General features: G+C 49.2%; 1 protein-coding gene and 1 long non-coding RNA gene across 2 annotated transcripts in view; one reads left to right on the top strand and one right to left on the bottom strand.

Moving 5' to 3' along the window:
• The window catches only part of LOC124478290, a 6,096-nt gene extending 1,674 nt beyond the window's left edge, over positions 1 to 4,422 (top strand). Inside the window, exons 2-3 of the long non-coding RNA XR_006957222.1 lie at positions 3,709 to 3,840; positions 4,241 to 4,422. This is a non-coding gene — a long non-coding RNA (uncharacterized LOC124478290). The remainder of the gene's footprint in view (positions 1 to 3,708; positions 3,841 to 4,240) is intronic.
• The window catches only part of kcnab1a (potassium voltage-gated channel subfamily A regulatory beta subunit 1a), a 26,730-nt gene that overhangs the window by 4,955 nt on the left and 1,775 nt on the right, over positions 1 to 20,000 (bottom strand). Inside the window, exons 2-8 of the mRNA XM_047036531.1 lie at positions 13,806 to 13,849; positions 11,903 to 11,940; positions 8,241 to 8,320; positions 8,088 to 8,132; positions 6,411 to 6,455; positions 5,769 to 5,812; positions 5,601 to 5,687 (exon numbers count right to left, since the gene is read on the bottom strand). Coding sequence (XP_046892487.1) covers positions 5,601 to 5,687; positions 5,769 to 5,812; positions 6,411 to 6,455; positions 8,088 to 8,132; positions 8,241 to 8,320; positions 11,903 to 11,940; positions 13,806 to 13,849 — 383 coding nt within the window. The remainder of the gene's footprint in view (positions 1 to 5,600; positions 5,688 to 5,768; positions 5,813 to 6,410; positions 6,456 to 8,087; positions 8,133 to 8,240; positions 8,321 to 11,902; positions 11,941 to 13,805; positions 13,850 to 20,000) is intronic.

The following is a 20,000-nucleotide window of genomic DNA, read 5'->3' as shown; positions in this document are numbered from 1 at the left end:
AGGAGAACAATCGACACCAAAGAGTGTAAGAAACTGAAAATTTCCAACCAATCGACGACCGTGAATTACCCATGAACATTTCCCATAGAAGAAAAAGGGTAGGCGTAGTCAAAGAAAGAAATCGGTTGGATCAGCTGGCAATAAAAGCTGAATGCTGGCAGAGCAAACTGGAGGTGTTGTCAAGGTGATCTGAAAAGAAATACGAGCTTAAGTTAAAGAAATATAAGCATCCCTACCACACACACACACACACACATCCACACACACACACACACACAATACACCAAGGCCAAATGTGATGGTGCGGACAGAGAGAATTAAGATGGATACTGGGGGAAGACAGGATGTGGGTGGGAGATGAATACTGAGAACAACAGTGGAGGAAGTCGTGCTGAACAACACCACAGAGGAAGAGCACACAGGAAGTCGTGCTGAACAACACCACAGAGGAAGAGCACACAGGAAGTCGTGCTGAACAACACCACAGAGGAAGAGCACACAGACAGGGTTAGAGCCAGATTATGATTGATAAGGAATAATTAAGGAAACTGTAATCTCCTCCCGGTTTGAAATTTAACCTGAATTAAGACTCGCGTCACGGAGAGATGATGAATATGAGTCTGAAAACTCCGTTGGGATGTGACTACGGGGCGTGTTTCAACCGAACTCGTAAAACAAATGCCTCTTCACTCAATTGGATAGACCTACAACCAATCAGAGCAACGTAATATGTTGTTTGTTGAAAACGAATTCAACCCAAGCGCTCTTTCGTGACGTTGTTGATTACGTTACTGTTGCTCATCTGTCCATCATCGTATAAAGCCCGCCCTGGCAATTTCATTGTTACGCCCAGATTCTGGTTTTCTGTAGTTGTTCCCCAATTACGAGACCATGCAACTTCCCGACCAAATTCTTTGGTGGGCGGGGAGAAGTTGGGCTTGCAGCCAGGCTAGGCTATAGCTAATCCGAATGTTGGTTCTGCTACCTCACCTGAACGTAACCATGTTGTTAGCCGTTTTCCCAACCCTAACCCTAATCTTGGAATTTAGGGTTAGGGTTAGACTTAGGGATTTAGTTATGGCTCTAACTGATCCTAGTCTTGGTTCTGCTACCTCACCTGAACGTAACCATGTTGTTAGTTTAGTGCTAAGGTCAGCCGTTTTCCCAACCCTAACCCTAATCTTGGAATTTAGGGTTAGGGTTAGATTTAGGGATTTAGTTATGGCTCTAACTGATCCTAGTCTTGGTTCTGCTACCTCACCTGAACGTAACCATGTTGTTAGTTTAGTGCTAAGGTCAGCCGTTTTCCCAACCCTAACCCTAATCTTGGAATTTAGGGTTAGGGTTAGACTTAGGGATTTAGTTATGGCTCTAACTGATCCTAGTCTTGGTTCTGCTACCTCACCTGAACGTAACCATGTTGTTAGTTTAGTGCTAAGGTCAGCCGTTTTCCCAACCCTAACCCTAATCTTGGAATTTAGGGTTAGGGTTAGACTTAGGGATTTAGTTATGGCTCTAACTGATCCTAGTCTTGGTTCTGCTACCTCACCTGAACGTAACCATGTTGTTAGTTTAGTGCTAAGGTCAGCCGTTTTCCCAACCCTAACCCTAATCTTGGAATTTAGGGTTAGGGTTAGACTTAGGGATTTAGTTATGGCTCTAACTGATCCTAGTCTTGGTTCTGCTACCTCACCTGAACGTAACCATGTTGTTAGTTTAGTGCTAAGGTCAGCCGTTTTCCCAACCCTAACCCTAATCTTGGAATTTAGGGTTAGGGTTAGACTTAGGGATTTAGTTATGGCTCTAACTGATCCTAGTCTTGGTTCTGCTACCTCACCTGAATGTAACCATGTTGTTAGTTTAGTGCTAAGGTCAGCCGTTTTCCCAACCCTAACCCTAATCTTGGAATTTAGGGTTAGGGTTAGACTTAGGGATTTAGTTATGGCTTTAACTGATCCTAGTCTTGGTTCTGCTACCTCACCTGAACGTAACCATGTTGTTAGTTTAGTGCTAAGGTCAGCCGTTTTCCCAACCCTAACCCTAATCTTGGAATTTAGGGTTAGATTTAGAGATTGGGTTATGGCTATAACTAGCCTGATGTTGTCATACTCATAATTCTAGTCAGAATATGAGTCTGAAAACTCCGTTGGGATGTGACTACGGGGCGTGTTTCAACCGAACTTGTAAAACAAATGCCTCTTCGCTCAATTGGATAGACCTACAACAAATCAGAGCAACGTAATATGTTTGTTGAAAACGAATTCAACCCAAGCGCTCTTTCGTGACGTTGTTGATTACGTTACTGTTGATCATCTGTCCATCATCGTATAAAGCCCGCCCTGGCAATTTCATTGTTACGCCCAGATTCTGGTTTTCTGTAGTTGTTCCCCAATTACGAGACCCTCCAGACCCAACTTCCCGACCAAATTTTTTGGTGGGCGGGGAGAAGTTGGGCTGGCAGCCAGGCTAGGCTATAGCTAATCCTAATCTTGGTTCTGCTACCTCACCTGAATGTAACCTTGTTGTTAGTTTAGTGTTAAGGTCAGCCGTTTTCCCAACCCTAACCCTAATTTTTGAATTTAGGATGTGGGTGGGAGATGTGGGTGGGAGATGAATACTGAGAACAACAGTGGAGGAAGTCGTGCTGAACAACACCACAGAGGAAGAGCACACAGGAAGTTGTGCTGAACAACACCACAGAGGAAGGGCACACAGGAAGTCGTGCTGAACAACACCACAGAGGAAGAGCACACAGGAAGTCGTGCTGAACAACACCACAGAGGAAGAGCACACAGGAAGTCGTGCTGAACAACACCACAGAGGAAGAGCACACAGACAGGGTTAGAGCCAGATTATGATTGATAAGAAATAATTAAGGAAACTAATCTCCTCCCGGTTTGAAACTTAACCTGAATTAAGACTTGCGTCACGGAGAGATGATTTGTGTTTCAGTACCACGGTTACGTAACACCTCTCTAACCAACCAGCCTCTCACTATCTCTCCTATCCCACTGGCAAAATAACCATGTCTAATGCTTTGCTGATGATAAGTAACAGGCTAATGCGCTAAGCCACTCAGATCCCATTCATACCGGTGAATTAGTAATGAGGTCATCAGCTTAAACGCCTGAATGTGCGCTAATTACGCTCCCAAAGAAATCTTGTATCTGCCTAACGCTAGCATAGGTGGTGAGCGGCTCATCAGAACTAGAACGCTGCACAGTCAACGAGGACTTCTGTATTCAAACCAAACTGTCAACGAGGACTTCTGTATTCAAACTCAGAGGGGGAAGGAGAGAGAGAGAGGGAGGCAGGAATCTGAAGGAGAGAGAGAGAGGGAGGCAGGAATCTGAAGGAGAGAGAGAGAGGGAGGCAGGAATCTGAAGGAGAGAGAGAGAGGGAGGCAGGAATCTGAAGGAGAGAGAGAGAGAGAGGCAGGAATCTGAAGCCTCTTTTTATTCTTCTCTTAGTATCCGCCTTTTTGAAATTGAACTGTAAGAAAATTACAGGTTGCTGGGTTATCGGACAGCTCTCCTGTCAGCCGAAGATACCTCTGTAAATAGCACGATGTCAGGAGAACGAACAGGGCACAGAACAAGAAATACAATGTCCTCTCTTTCTCTCTCCCTCTCCCTCTCCCTCTCCCTCTCCCTCTCCCTCTCCCTCTCCCTCTCCTTCTCTCTCCCGCTGTGTTTGAAATGTTGACAGGAAGTATGGAGAAGGATCAGCATGTTCCACAACACCATGGTGCTGGATGGAGAACAGAACAAGGAGGAGTGAAGGCAGAGAGAGAGGATTTGGAGGGAGGAAGGGAGCCAGGTGAAGTGGTGGGAGATTACGGTAAACAAATGGAGAGTTTGTGACGAATCGAAGCATTTACCATTTGCATGTGTTTACATTTACATTTAGTCATTTAGCAGACGCTCTTGTCCAAAGCGACTTACAGTAAGTACAGGGACATTCCCCCCGAGGAAAGTAGGGTGAAATGCCTTCCCCAAGGACACAACGTCATTTTGGCACGGCGGGGAATCGATCCGGTAACCTTCTGATTACTAGCCCGACTCCCTCACCGCTCAGCCATCTGACCCCGTGTTGATCCCCTATTAGTAGACCAAGTATTGAATATTGCTGTACAATATAATAAATTGTTACATTTACTGTATTATTTTACTGATTGCATAATCCTGTGTTGGCACATTTGCTAACTGAAGGTGAGTCTGGCACGTGTGTCTGTTCTCAGCTGTTGAAGCCTCATGTGTCCAGGCTGAAGAAGAGTTCCTGGGTCTGGTAGCTAGGGTCGACCTCGTTCCCCCAGACACATTCAGAGCCGGGGGGAGAGCTGACGGGAGGATGCCTGGAAGGATCTAGAATGCCGCCTCGTTTGGCATGCAGCTGTCGAACTCTTCTCTGCTTTGTTTCTATGACTTCTCCGTAGAAATATTTCCGAGAGCCTTGGCAACATTGCGTTGTTTCTATCCTCTCAGTTTTGGCCAATAAACATGTAAATTCACTGAAGTTATACTTTCGGTGGAGAAAAATCTTCCGCGGGGGAAAAACCGAGAGAATAATCTAGAGGAGAAGGAGGTGAAGGAGGGAGGAGTACCAGAGAGATTTGATCAGAATATCTGCACCTCAGAGAGATGTAGAAGTTCTGTGTAAGAACAGAGGTACTGAGCGAAATAGAGGGAGGGAGAGAGAAAGAGAGAGAGCAGTAATCAACATTAAGGCTTGTCCGTTTGTCTTGGACAAGTGAAAAAAATGGTAGGACAAGTATTTTGAAGATTGAACTTGTCAGTCTTCAAAGTAGAGTAAAGCAGAGCAGAGTACAATAGAGTACAGTAGTCAAACCTTTCAATTTTTTTTAATCTAAAATATTTTTCTAACCTTTAACACCATTTTCAAAACCTTTTCGGGACATTTATTTTTTTAAACCTTTAGAAACTTTTTTTTTCTATGCTCTCTCTTTATCTCTTCCTCCTTCCCTCTCTTTATCACTCCCTCTCCCTCTCTTTATCACTCCCTCTCTCTCTCATCTTTCATCCCCAGCCTGTCTCCCATCCCTTCTTTTCTTCAAAATATCAGTAAATATTTTTCCACTTGGGAGAACTTGACATTTGAATAATCAAAAACCGTGAAATGATAATCCCTTAACGCGAGATGATTTGCAATGGGGGCTTTCAACTGACAGGAGAAAGAAAATTCCAGTTTGGTGCGTGTGTGTGTGCACACGTGTGTGTGCAGTCAGTCCTGTCTTTGAGAGAATAGGGCTCTACCATTGAGCACTCAGCTACAGCACTGGAGATCTAAACTCCGTTCACCGCTCCTGACTACCCATATCTGTCAGAGGTCTCATTCATCCACCCTCCTACTTGTCATGTCAAGCCCACAGAGCAGACAGGCCTTTTCACCCAGCAGTTCTCCTCTTTTCTCCTTCATTATGTGCAGTTTCAAAGGAAAGGAAATCGCCAAGGTCACAAAGTACCCTGAGCTCAACGAGGGAGACTGGAGCTGCACTGTACCCGGCTGAACAGGTCGCCTTTACCGAGACATGATTGGTTGCCTGGTATCAAAGCTGAGAGATGATTGGCTGACTGACTCACCCTCCATGGGAGTGTTGGTGTCTGGGCGGTTAGCGAAAACCACGTCCACGTACTCCAGCTGCATTCTCTGAAGAGAACCTTTCAGACCTGAGGGAGGGAAGAGACAAATGTAAAGAGGATAATTGATTCCTTGCATGATAGTGTGTATTTGTGTGTGTCAGGTCTTACCCTCAATAATGTGCTTTCTTGACAGGCCTCTCTCGTTCTCTGCTCTGTTAAGACAAACAGACACCCACTGAGTTCCCTCTCACCACCCACACGAGGAACGTTTATTTTGTCAATGGAAAGCTAATGGTGTGTGTGTGTGTGTGTGAGAGAGAGAGTGTGTTCGTGATAAAGTTCCACTGATGTGTGCTTGTGTAGTTTCGGTTGTTCAGTGGTTGTGTGACCATGTAGTGTGGATGTGTCCTGTGGCAGTGTCTGCGTAGGGCAGACAGACGTGTGTATGGAGGGATGAGAGGGACGCTGAGAGGGAGAAAGAGATGGAGAGACAGGCGACAGAAGATCAAGTGCTTGAAGAAGGCTGGAGGGATGTTTTAATGAGGGAAACGGAGCTCTCTCAGGGACACCTGTCTTATCACATCTCCCAATGGCACAACGCTCCCTGCACAGCCTGACAGCAGTGTGTGTGTGTGTGTGTGTGTGTCTCCACAGGAAAGATGTAGTTTGCACTGAAACAGGCCGAGTCAGCAGAAGGAGCTTTTGTGACAAGATGTTAATATCAAGGATTGAATGCGGCACGGCCGGTGCAGAAACACTCCATCTGCTTTGACAAGAAGGAAGTAAACGACGACGAGAGGGGGCACTTACTTTCCTCCCCAGTAGAGCTTTGTGGTGATCACCAGACTGGAGCGTCTGAGAAAAGGAGAGGGGAGAGAGGAGGAAGGGTAGAGAGAGGAAGAAGAGAGGAGGAGGGGAAGAGAGAGGAGGAGGGGTAGAAAGAGGAAGAGAGAGGAGGAGGGGAAGAGAGAGGAGGAGGGGAAGAGAGAGGAGGAGGGGTAGAGAGAGGTAGATTGGGATAGAGGTGGATGGCGAGAGAGTGAAATAGAGAGAGATGGAGAGAGAGGGAGAGAGGAAGATGGGGAGTGAGAGAGATGGCGAGTTGGAGAGAGAGGGAGATTGAGAGTGAGAGAGAGGATGAGAGGGGAGGAAGGAATAAAATAGATTTCTGCTTCCATTAAAGATTCTCTTTTGTTAAGTCAAGCTGTCTCGCTGTTCTCGCTCTCTCTCTCTGACTCTCTCTCTCAAACACACACACACACACACACAATCGTTTCCATTCTAAATGACTGTATGTGTCCTGCTGTTGAATCTCCAGTTGGCCTACATTGGACAGGTTCTGTGATCCCAGACAGGAAACACATTAGCATTCACCTGCAGCCCTCAACTCCTAACTGACTGAACAATGTCACAATCAGGAGACAGAAGCAAAACACCTGCTGTCATGACAGAACAGGAGGCAACGATTAGTCACAACACACACCGTGAGACAACAGACACACACATGCATTAGAATGTGTGTACGTGTGATGTATATGGGGGAATGGGGTGCCTTTGGTGTGTGTGTGTGTGTGTGTATTGTGAGTTTCTTTATAAGCAACTCCTCGTCGATTGAAAATATGACTAGACAAATCAATAACAGAGCTGGAGGATGTTGGAAGCTTCCAGAAACCCCTCAGGAGAGCCTGACTGTACCCCTGAGGAGAGCCTGACTGTACCCCTCAGGAGAGCCATACTGTACCCCTCAGGAGAGCCTGACTGTACCCCTCAGGAGAGCCATACTCTACCCCTCAGGAGAGCCCTTACTGTACCCCTCAGGAGAGCCATACTGTACCCCTCAGGAGAGTCTCACTGTACCCCTCAGGAGAGCCATACTGTACCCCTCAGGAGAGCCATACTGTACCCCTCAGGAGAGCCTCACTGTACCCCTCAGGAGAGCCATACTGTACCCCTCAGGAGAGCCTCACTGTACCCCTCAGGAGAGCCCTTACTGTACCCCTCAGGAGAGCCATACTGTACCCCTCAGGAGAGCCATACTCTACCCCTCAGGAGAGCCCTTACTGTACCCCTCAGGAGAGCCATACTGTACCCCTCAGGAGAGCCTCACTGTACCCCTCAGGAGAGTCTCACTGTACCCCTCAGGAGAGCCATACTGTACCCCTCAGGAGAGCCATACTGTACCCCTCAGGAGAGCCATACTCTACCCCTCAGGAGAGTCTCACTGTACCCCTCAGGAGAGCCATACTGTACCCCTCAGGAGAGCCATACTGTACCCCTCAGGAGAGCCTCTTCTCAGAACTACACTGGAGACATCTGGCATTTGTGGCGGCGACTGTGTGTGTGTGTGTGTGTACGCTCTCATGTTTGCAAAGGAACGTCAACTGTTGACATGTACTAGTTCAAAGCACTTGTCACATCCTTGTCTTGATTCAGAAAATGAAAAAAACAAACATACACACACAAACACACACAGAAGACAGATATTACCTCCAACACTTCTTCTTGATGATGTTGCCCAGAATGACCTCAGCCCTGTAAACACAGCAACACATCCTCTCTGTAACCCAGTCAAGCCTACTGAGCGTGTGTGTGTGTGTGTGTGTTAGTATGTACAGTGAGAATTCACTGTGGAGGACTCACTTCCCGCCAGCGTAGACCTCCGCTGTGTCAAAGAGGTTCACCCCGCTTTCATAGGCGATGGTCATGAGCTGTTCAGCCACCTGGGAGCACACACACACCCACAGAAAGAGACACACACACACCCACAGAAAGAGACACACACACACCCACAGAAAGAGACACACACACAACCACAGAAAGAGACACACACACACCCACATAAAGAGAGAGAGACACACACACACGTCAGAGATCAGATGACTTGTAGTTCTCCAGGTTGAGACACTGTCACACCAGTGAAGGGTTGGCTCTGCTGAGCAGGTGGATGACGGTAGCAGTGGTCATATTCTGGAGATCCTGGTTAGACTGAGAGGACAGGGAACTGACATTCTGTATGTGACAGAACACCACTCCTGCCTGTAAACATCGGGCTGACTGGAGGTTCTACTGATATAGAACATGAGTGGAGAACACTTGAAGTTGTGGATGACGCGTTAGCTTTAGTCATATATCCTCAGGTGGACCAGGAGATCCATTCAGTTCTTGCCTTTCCGTTTCCCTGAAATCTGTGTGTGTGTATGTGTGTGACTGTGTGGGTGAGTTTGTGTGAGTGTGTGTGTGCCAACCTTATCCTGATTCTTGCCGAGTGAGGTCTATATATCATCAGCCTGAATTGTTCCCAGATTCAATTTCCTTTCATGGCTTTATTGCAACAGGGTTTTAAGTGAATTTGCTATCGTTTTTCTCTGCGGCAGTGTGTGTTTCTGTGTCTGTGTGTGTGTGTGTCTGTAAGCTCACTAATCCAATCTCCTCTGAGGATCAGTCAGTCAATTCTCCTCAACACTGCAGTGTCAAGCTGGACCGAGATCTGACCCGCTGGGTGGGTGTGTGTGTGTGTGTGTGTGTGTGTGTGTGAACATGTGTGTGTGAGTGTGAACATGTGTGTGTGAGTGTAACTGTGTGTGTCAAAAGCAAGGAGAACACACTACTTAAGAAAGAATGAACACAAAGTTGAAAGATTAGCTGGCTCGTCTCCCAGACTCCCTCTCTCTCTCTCTGAGACACAAGAATAAACGAGGAATAATAGACTATGAAAATGAAAGTAAACAGAGGAAAGAAAGGAAACAGAGAGGGGATGGAGTGAGAGGTGCAGAGAAAGGATAGAGAGAGACAGACAGTGGAGGAGAGAGATGGGAGAGAGGGGGGAGAGAGGGGGGAGAGAGAGGGGAGAGAGAGGGGAGAGAGAGAAAGACAGGGATGCAGAGAAATGAAGATGAAAGGAATGGAGACATTTACATGTATTCATTTAGCAGACGCTTTTATCCAAAGCAACTTCCAAGAGAGAGCTTTACAAAGTGAATAGGTCACTGATAATAACAACAAGATAGCCCCACAGCATTGCGGGTAGTCAAAAACAAGAAGTACATATTGTGAACAACCAAAAAATAGTGCTAAAGGGAAGAAACCATAAGACAAACAAGTAGAGAAAGCTACGGAGGTGTGAAGGCTGGTGACCGTGAGAGAGGGAAAGTGTGCATGAGTAAGAAGCAGTTCAAGATGTGATTCTGAAGAAGGAGTCAATAAAGTGATAGGGACAGAACAAAAGAGAAAAAGTTAGCGGGAAGAAAGAGAGGGAGAGAGAGGAGACCTCCTGTGTCTTGGAGCAGTGATGTGGTAACTTGTTCATCCTTTATAATCAAACAAGTCTCAGAGCGACAAAAAAAATCTAATCACGGCTGACCTCTCCCCTCTCACAGAACAGACCTTGGGACTGATGCGCACACACACACACACACACCATTATACACTGAGGATAAAATAGGAACTGAAGCCAAGGTGCCACCATCATACCATGACCCGAAGCTGCCCCGGAATGTTCTCTTAGTGACGTCAAAGCCGGTGTGTGTTTGTGCGTGTTCGCACGTGTATGTGTGAGTCTGTGTGTGTGTGCGTGAGAATCAAATGGCTTGTTCGTTCCACGTCTGTGTGTTTACAGCCTGTGTTCAAGGTCACAAAGCACTGTGCTGGAGTGCCACCGACCTCAAAAAGTACTTGAACTTATGTCAACAGCCTAGCCCCCCTTCTTCCCCTTCCCTTCCCTCCCCCCCCCCCCTCCCTCTCCCCCCCCTCCCTCCCCTCTTCCCCCCTCCCCTCCCCCGCCTGTCTCACAAGGATCACATCAGGCTCCCCAGCTGCAATGCGTTGCTCATCCAAAATGGCCGACGGTAGTCCTCTGTAAATGTCAAGCAGGGCGGGTTGTTCGGGCCGGGGGAGGAGAGGAACAGTCATAACATCCTCGCCTGGACAGAGGAGGCATCGCTCAGACCTGAGGCTGGAAGCCCAGGGGACTTGAGGACAGGGCGTGTAGTCATCTCACACACACACACACACACACACACACACACTCTCTCAAGAAAGATGACGCAGCACTGACTCATGAAATAGGGAAAGTTTGTGCTTGTTGGAGGCTTGTTAGGTAGGGTTTGTGAGTGTGTGTGTGTATTCTAGACTTCCCGGGCTTTCCCATGCACGTGTGTGTAACAGACTGTCAGATCTATCCACACAGGGGGTTAGAGCCCAACGCTCTGGACTCCGGGTGGGGGCTGAGGCTGTGAAGCATGGCATGGCAGTGACTTTGTACCAGGGCATCCATGTTAGCCTGTAACATCTAAAGCCTGCAGAGTTTACATGGGGTAGGTGACACTGAGATGGCACGCTATGGTCAACACTGGAGGCAAAGCCCTCCACAGTTACGTAAGTCCAGCTTTTCACCTCCCTTTGGGTCACAGGCACTCTTGTTTATGAACACACACACTCACAGAAACACACACAGAAACACACACAGCACACTGTGTCGCCACTGAAGAGAGGATGAAGTGTTTGTGTGGAAGTGGAAGAGAAGGCCCCTCTCCTCCACTCAGGGTGAAGCACAGACCTCCGGCTGAAAACCACAGACGCACTCAAGTGCATTACCGCTCTGAACGAGACAGAACTGAGAAGAGATGTCACCCACAGCGGTGTTTGGGACTCTGGAAATGTGACTTTAGTGGAACTCCAGAGACAGGAACATGGCAGGGGAGCAAGGTGAAGCCATCAGAGGCAGCCCAGGGAGCAGGGTGAAGCTATCAGAGGCAGCAGGGTGAAGCTATCAGAGGCAGCAGGGTGAAGCTATCAGAGGCAGCCCAGGGAGCAGGGTGAAGCCATCAGAGGCAGCTCAGGGAGCAGGGTGAAGCTATCAGAGGCAGCCCAGGGAGCAAGGTGAAGCCATCAGAGGCAGCCCAGGGAGCAGGGTGAAGCTATCAGAGGCAGCAGGGTGAAGCCATCAGAGGCAGCTCAGGGAGCAGGGTGAAGCTATCAGAGGCAGCCCAGGGAGCAGGGTGAAGCAATCAGAGGCAGCTCAGGGAGCAGGGTGAAGCTATCAGAGGCAGCTCAGGGAGCAGGGTGAAGCTATCAGAGGCAGCCCAGGGAGCAGGGTGAAGCTATCAGAGGCAGCCCAGGGAGCAGGGTGAAGCTATCAGAGGCAGCAGGGTGAAGCTATCAGAGGCAGCTCAGGGAGCAGGGTGAAGCTATCAGAGGCAGCTCAGGGAGCAGGGTGAAGCCATCAGAGGCAGCCGGGTGAAGCCATCAGAGGCAGCCCAGGGAACCTGGAGGGGGCTTGGGATACGGCGGCTTACGTGTCTTACCTCGTCTGTGATCTGACCCCCGAACGTCACCCACGTGCCTGTAGGAGAGAGAGAGATAGAGAGACAGAGACAGACAGAGAGAGAGAGAGAGACAGAGAGACAGAGAGAGAGAGAGAGAGAGAGAGAGAGAGAGAGAGAGAGAATTAGTGGGCGTGTCCAGGGGCCGGCTGGGGCTCCAGCTGAGATGACCAAGTCTGTGTCTTGGGTCTGTGTATGTCTGTGCGTGTCTCTGTGGTGTGTGTGTGTGGAAGTGTCTTGGGTCTGTCTGTGTGAACACACAGGTCATTGTGTCATCTCCATGTCCACTTTGTTTGTGTGTACGTCCCTGATCACCAAGGTGACAAGGCAGGTGAAAGCCCCCCCTGCATCATGCAGGAAGCACTGTTAAAATACACGCCCACACAAAACACTGCTACTGTGAAAAAGAGAAGCTCAAGGAATACAGATTTGGAAAACAAATGTGTGTGTGTGTGAGATGCTAATCATAAATAACCATGGCCAGTCATGCCTCTGAGCCCTGCTCACTGACAGAGGGACCTGGGGGGGGCTCCACTAGAGAGGCTTGAAGGTCACACACACACACACACCACTCACACACACGCCCATCACTAACACACGCACACACGTTCACACACACACATTCACACTCCCAGGTTGGGACTTTTAATCACAAGGCATTTAATTAAGAGACAAAGGTTGTGCATAAGAGTGCACGTGCATTTATGCGTGTGTGTGTGTGTGTGAGAGTGCGTGTGTGTGTGTGTCTGGACGAATCTTTGTCGTGGCATGGGTCAGACACGACAGTCTGAATCCCACAGATTCAGTCAGTGCTGTTTGTCCTAATGCAGGGACAGCTTGGTGTTCATGGATGCACTCTGTCATGGAAGTCTAAAAGGGGTTGAGCACACGCGCCAGTGTGTGTGTGCTGTGTTTGTGAGTGCAGCTGCAGTTATGTGTGTGTGTGTGTTGTACCAGACAGCAGTTAAACCCTAATCGCTTGTAGAATTGTCACACTGGTCGACCTGAGTTATTGTAGCAGTGTGCCAACCTGTTTCCCAAATTTGGCATGACATCCAATACACACACACACACAGAACACACATCACTCCCTGCCTGTAATGAGACAGAGAACGATATTGGCGTTCTCTCTTCTCCCCCTACGCCCTCCACCCCACCTCCCATTCCCCCATGTCCTCCATGCCTACCCACCCTGTCAGGGATGCCCAGGGCCGTGCTGGGCAGCAGCCAGCTGGCATTAGGCTGACCTTATCTCCCCCACTCCCACCTGGGAGGGGAGCACAGACACTGCCCCTTGGTCATCCCCCTATCCTCTCTCCTATCCTCCCTTGGTCCCTACCTTCCTTCCTTCCTTCCTTCCTTCCTTAAACCCTCCCTTCCTCCCAAACCAGACTGCTCCCCCTCTTCCTCTCTTTCTTCCTCTCCTCTATTCACCCTCTTCAGCATCCACCTCTCTCCTTTCATCCTATTCAAACTCCCCACCTTTATTGTCCGTGAGCAATCATCCAAGTACTTCTACTCAGGGATATAACAGTCGTCCTTGTTATGACTATCCATCCATTCCTTCTTTCCCAATATGTCTCAGCGTCTATAAACATGGGATTACAATTTATATTAATCAGTATAAACCAGATGGATACCTACTCAGTCCTGACCCCTGAGAAGACCGTGTGATCAACCACAGGGGTCCTTGTCTCCTGACCTCTGACCCTCCTTCTCCACCAGTCCTCCTTTTCTTCTTCCTTCCAGTGCTTTTATTGCTTATGTTTTACTTACTGATCTCTATAAACCACGCATGTGTGTGTGCGTGTGTGTATGCACGTGTGTCCGTGTGTGTATTCTGGATATGCTACTGGTGTGGGTGCGTGTATTTTTACAAGCTCACCGAGTCCCAAGCAGGATACTCTGAGTCCAGACTTCCCCAGGTTCCTGGAGAAATGAACGAAGGAAAGAGAGAGAAGAAAAGGGATGGGGAGACATTTAATTCCAATTGCAGTCAAAAAGGGTCTGTAAAGCAGGGGATTGTGTGTGTGTGTGTATCATATGTAAAGGAATAAAGTCTCCCATTGTTCTGTTTATGTTCCACTTGACAAGGCAGAGAAACACAAAGATCTATCGAGACAAAGAAAGAGAGAGTCTGTGTGTGTGTGTGTTGTACCTCTCTAGGTGAAATGGATACTTTAACAGCCCTGTTGTTGTGGTAATGATCTCATTTTCTGTGTCATTAACCCGACACAGGCCCTAAAGGAAAACAACACTGTTGCCGTGGACACCGTGGACACTCGGTTGAGAGTGTGAGATGCATTCAATCAGTCTGTGTGTGTGTGAGTGTGATGTGTGCAATTATCATCAATGATGATGACAGTCATCAATGTAAGACAGAGAGAGTGGGAGAGAAAGAGAGAGAGAGAGAGGGGGGGGGGACAGAGAAAGAGGGACAGAGAGAGAGAGAAAGAGAGAGGGACTAAGAGAGAGAGAGAGAGAGAGGGGGGGACTGAGAGAGAGAGACAGAGAGAGAGAGAAAGAGAGAGAGGGACTAAGAGAGAGAGAGGGACTAAGAGAGAGAGGGGGACTAAGTGAGAGGGAGCGGGACTGAGAGAGCGAGTTTTTGCATATACTTGAGTGCATGCATGTGTTTGTGTGTGTGCCTTCATTCCTCCGTGCGTGTTTGTGTGTGAGTCTGTGGGTGTGTGTGTTTGTGTGTGTGTATCCTTCAAGGTTCTGTCATGTTGCATGATCCCCATACGTGTGATGCTGAGTGTTTCTGATGGGCTGTGACATTGCCCCTCACACAGATGAAACAGAGTCTCTCTCTCCATTACACACACACACACACACACACACACACATACACACACACACCCTTTTCGTTCCCACTGACATCCCAGCCAAAAAGAAACCGCATGAGTCAGGCCATGACCAATCAGGAATCAGCCCTGCTCTCAAACCTGTCGTGTCAGCTTCCAGTAAGACCATGGTGACTGGAATGACAGGAGAGTGACACATTAGCACACGGAAATAAACAAGCAGACAAACTTGCTTGGTAATAGACACACACACAGAGAAACACAACACCAGACACAAGCAGAGAAACACAACACCAGACACACATGCACACAGAGAAACACAACACCAGACACACACTCTGAAACACGCTGAACTGAGAGTAGACACGTGGACTAAAACAACTCTCATGTATCCTCATCTAAGTGGCACAGTGTGAATGGACTTGCTGTCTCTTCTCCTCACCTCACCTGACCCCACACAGCCCTCCTGACCCCACACAGCCTCACCTGACCCCACACAGCCTCTCCTGACCCCACACAGCCTCACCTCACCTGACCCCACACAGCCTCACCTGACCCCACACAGCCTCACCTCACCTGACCCCACACAGCCTCACCTGACCCCACACAGCCTCACCTCACCTGACCCCACACAGCCTCACCTGACCCCACACAGCCTCACCTCACCTGACCCCACACAGCCTCACCTCTCCTGACCACACACAGCCTCACCTGACCCCACACAGCCTCACCTGACCCCACACAGCCTCACCTCTCCTGACTCCACACAGCCTCACCTCTCCTGACCACACACAGCCTCACCTCTCCTGACCCCACACAGCCTCACCTGACCCCACACAGCCTCACCTCTCCTGACCCCACACAGCCTCACCTCTCCTGACCCCACAGAGCCTCACCTCTCCTGACCACACACAGCCTCACCTCTCCTGACCCCACACAGCCTCACCTGACCCCACACAGCCTCAGCTCTCCTGACCCCACACAGCCTCACCTCTCCTGACCCCACACAGCCTCACCTCTCCTGACCCCACACAGCCTCACCTCTCCTGACCCCACACAGCCTCACCTCTCCTGACCCCACACAGCCTCACCTCACCTGACCCCACACAGCCTCACCTGACCACACACAGCCCTCCTGACCCCACACAGCCTCACCTGACCCCACACAGCCTCACCTGACCCCACACAGCCTCACCTCACCTGACCCCACACAGCCTCTCCTGACCCCACACAGCCTCACCTCTCCTGACCACACACAGCCTCACCTCTCCTGACCCCACGCAGCCTCATCTGACCCCACACAGCCTCACCTCTCCTGACCCCACACAGCCTCACCTCTCCTAACCCCACACAGCCTCACCTCTCCTGACCCCTCACAGCCTCACCTCTCCTGACCCCACACAGCCTCACCTCTCCTGACCCCTCACAGCCTCACCTCTCCTGACCCCTCACAGCCTCACCTCTCCTGACCACACAGAGTCTTTCACAAGATGAGGGAGACAGGAGAGGCACGAGGACGCCATTGCTAACCGTGTGTCTGTTGACTCCCGCACACTGACATCACTGTGTTGGTGGTGGATGCTGGTGCTCGGTATCGGGTTAGGATTATGCCTCACTATGACAGGTTGTGTTTAGGATTACTTCTGGTTTCACCTGCAACTGGGACACTAGTCTGGCACACGAGAACTGACATCCATCGATCCCCTTGAATCTGATTGACCTGTAGAAGTGCATCTAGGTGTTCATCAAGAGCTGAGACCAATCAGAGGACACGGAATTATCTGACATGTCGACGTCTTCTGAAGACCTCGCCAAGGATGGCGGACAGATCTCTTCAAAATATACCGTTCAGTCTGGTAAAGTTTCATGCCTAACGATGCCAGACTTTCAACAGAAGGAGAAGTTCTAAAAACGTCTCACAGGGAGAGAACAAGAAGTTTCTCTGTTTTTCCCGGACGTCGCAAATTCCCAACTTCAGAACCGTGCGGCCCAATCTCCCAAGCTGCTGCTGAGAGAATGTAGGGCACGAGGCGAGGACGCGCTGAGTCAGGCCGGGTGCCCGGGGCGATTAATGATGATGTGGTAGCTTTCCCCAGCTCCTGCCATGAAGGATGATGACACCGCTGTGCTCTGTTTCAGGGCCAAACAGAGGCGAGCCTGGAGGTAGAGACCTAGTAGATCACCTGGACAAGCCTTACACACACTACCCCTCTGCTGTGACCAGCACTCTGTCCACACCCTGGGATTGATATCTGCTGGGGCACACGATTCAACAGATGGCCATCCTGCCCTCTGAATGAAAGTTAATTAGAGATGAGTCGGCAGGGGGCAGCAATCAGTTTGTTGGCATAGCTTAATGGGTTTACACTCGCTATTCTAGACACTCACAATCAAACAATTAATTCCACTCCATTCAATAAAATAATGAATTTGGCCTTTTAATTGGCTTGGAAATTAAATGTCTCCCTCCTGAGTTTGTGTTGGCCCTGTTGAGAGACGGACTAATGAGAGACACAGGAACAAAGAGAGAGGGGTGGATGGAGGGGTAGAACGACCAAAAGAGATTTCAGAAAAATTAGATGGAGAGATGGAAAGGATTGCTTGCAAAATCAATCGACACCTTCATTCAAAGGCTAACTCAAAGTCTTTTCCATTCATGAGATGTCTTTAAATATACACAGACCCGCCCACAGACCAACAGCCACTCTCACACACTCCCACCCCAAATGTACTGAAATATTTATAGCTATCATCCCTCTTCATTTTCTGGACGAAAAATCAAAAACATTGCCACCCGTATCCAGTAAAAAGGCCTTTATCTCCCACATATCGTTGTCCTCACCGGCCCACTGAGTGATGTTGAGACCGGCTTCTAACAGCCCAGTCTTACTCTCTGTCTCTCTCACTTTTTTCTCTTTAGAACCTTCACTCCACTGACCTATGCCTTTCACAAGACAACACCAGCGTGTAGCACAGTTTGGAAAATACAGTCCAGTATGGTGTAGTTACAGCATATCATGGAGGGCTGAGGGCCTGAGGGGCTGGGGGCTTTGACAAAGAGGGAAAAAAGGAAGAGAGACAGATAACCTGGAGCTGCTGAGCTCCAATGAAAGTAGGTTACAGTGTTAATAATATGGTTTCCAGGGGTAACAGTAACCCAGGTGTACACGGGTTATGTAGGTGTTAACATCACCTCCCACAGGGAATAACATCTTTCTCTCTTACTCTGCCCCCTCTCCCTCTCCCTCTCCCTCTCCCTCTCCCTCTCCCTCTCCCTCTGCCTCTGCCTCTGCCTCTGCCTCTGCCTCTGCCTCTGCCTCTGCCTCTGCCTCTGCCTCTCCCTCTCCCTCTCCCTCTCCCTCTCCCTCTCCCTCTGCCCCCTCTCCCTCTGCCCCCTCTCCCTCTGCCCCCTCTCCCTCTCCCTCTCCCTCTCCCTCTCCCTCTGCCCCCTCTCCCTCTGCCCCCTCTCCCTCTCCCTCTCCCTCTCCCTCTCCCTCTGCCCCCTCTCCCTCTGCCCCCTCTCCCTCTCCCTCTCCCTCTCCCTCTCCCTCTCCCTCTCCCTCTCCCTTTCCCTCTCCCTCTCACTCTCACTCTCTCTGCCTCTGTTACCCTCTCCAATGTATTCTGTAATTTATTCTACCAAACCATCTCATAGTATTTCTGTTCTGTAATTTACACTCTAGAGAACTCCATAACCCCGCTGTACTCTCTCCCCCACTTACCCACAATCCTCTCCTACACGCCGTCGCACGACATCAACATCAAGTTCATTAAAATGGAGTCAAAAGTCCACATCACATGAAACAGCAACCTAGATTACGTCTAATCCCGAGGATCATCTAATTACACTGTGACAGTGGAGAGTCCCTTCCAGAACCATCTATGGACAAGTCATTTATACTCTATATCGCCTTAATTAATTTCACTCTCTTTAATTAGTTGTGCAGTGCTCTCAATCCACAGTGGAGTGTGTCTCACTGAAGTGTGTGTGTCTGTGTTTAGAGTGAAGAGTGTGTGTGAGGTGTGGGGGGTGTGTGAAGAGAGTGTCTGTGAGGTGTGGGTGAGGGCGGCAAGGGGTCTGTGTGTGTGCTGAATATAACACTGAGCACACATCCGATCAAAGGTGACAGTGAAAGAAAAGGAGCAGAAAAAAAGGAAGAAAGAACTAAAGCGACATGGCAGCACAGGAAACAGGAAACAGGAAACAGCCAGGAGGGTTTCTGATGATCCTGTTAGCATCATTCAGATTACCTTTTGAAACTCCAGAAAGTAAACTTACCGTCCTTCACCTCAATACCCTCGACTTCTTTCCTCGTCTGTCTCCCCTCCTTCACCCCTTCCTGTCCTCCCTGCATCCACCGCTTGTTCAGTACAGTTTATACAACAAGGTATGTCCCCCTCCCCCTCCCCCTCCCCCTCCCCCTCCCCCTCCCCCTCCCCCTCCCCCTCCCCCTCCCCCTCCCCCTCCCCCTCCCCCATATACTTCCATATACACACAAACGGTATACATACTCTATTTCTATATGTACTCTCTCTCTCTCAATGTTCCCGTCCCTCTCTGTCTCTCTCTGTCTCTCTCTGTCTCTATCTATGTTCCCTTCTCTCTTTCTCCCCTTCATGTCTCTCCCTGGCCTGTGACTGACAGTGTTTGTGTGGGTGCCACGGTGATGCCTCAGGTTGAAGTCGGTGTTCCGGCAGGGCCTGCATGGTTTTCCCCGTCCTCTACTCCACAGCTTCCTGGTTCTCACGCCAGCCAAGGACAAAGGCAGTGACTTGCCTGGTTATCCACACTTCAAGGTCAGAACGTTTCTACGTCAACACCCGAAGCGTCGTTCTCGAACGAATAATTCAATTATTTTCGCGTTTGGAAACTTTTTTTGTGGCAGTATGGCTACTTAATGGAAAATATAAGCTCTCTGGAGTTAGCTTTGTCCCTGAGCTTCAACACAAAATCAATTTTCATTTCTATTGTCTGGGGCGGAACTGGGAACGAGCCAAGACATTTTAAACGAGCCGCAGACCATACACCTGCAGGTTCTCCATAGAGGATAATTAAGTTCTTGGTTGAACAATGCGCTGATCGGCTGAGACAGTCTGACGGATGGCCAGGTGTGTGTAAAACAATGCTCAACTATTCTGAGGAGGATTTGACTGCTGTCAGAATAGGACGTCGGAGATATGGTTATTGTATCGACTTAAACTATTTACTAAAGTCATTTAGGGATAAATCTTTTTTGTGGAGCTTGACTTAAGGATTGAACATCGTTCAGACT

This window comes from Hypomesus transpacificus, chromosome 15 (assembly GCF_021917145.1).
Source record: "Hypomesus transpacificus isolate Combined female chromosome 15, fHypTra1, whole genome shotgun sequence".
Lineage (NCBI taxonomy): Eukaryota > Metazoa > Chordata > Actinopteri > Osmeriformes > Osmeridae > Hypomesus > Hypomesus transpacificus.
Note: the sequence above shows the minus strand (reverse complement) of the source record. Positions and strands in the feature narration are given on the sequence as shown.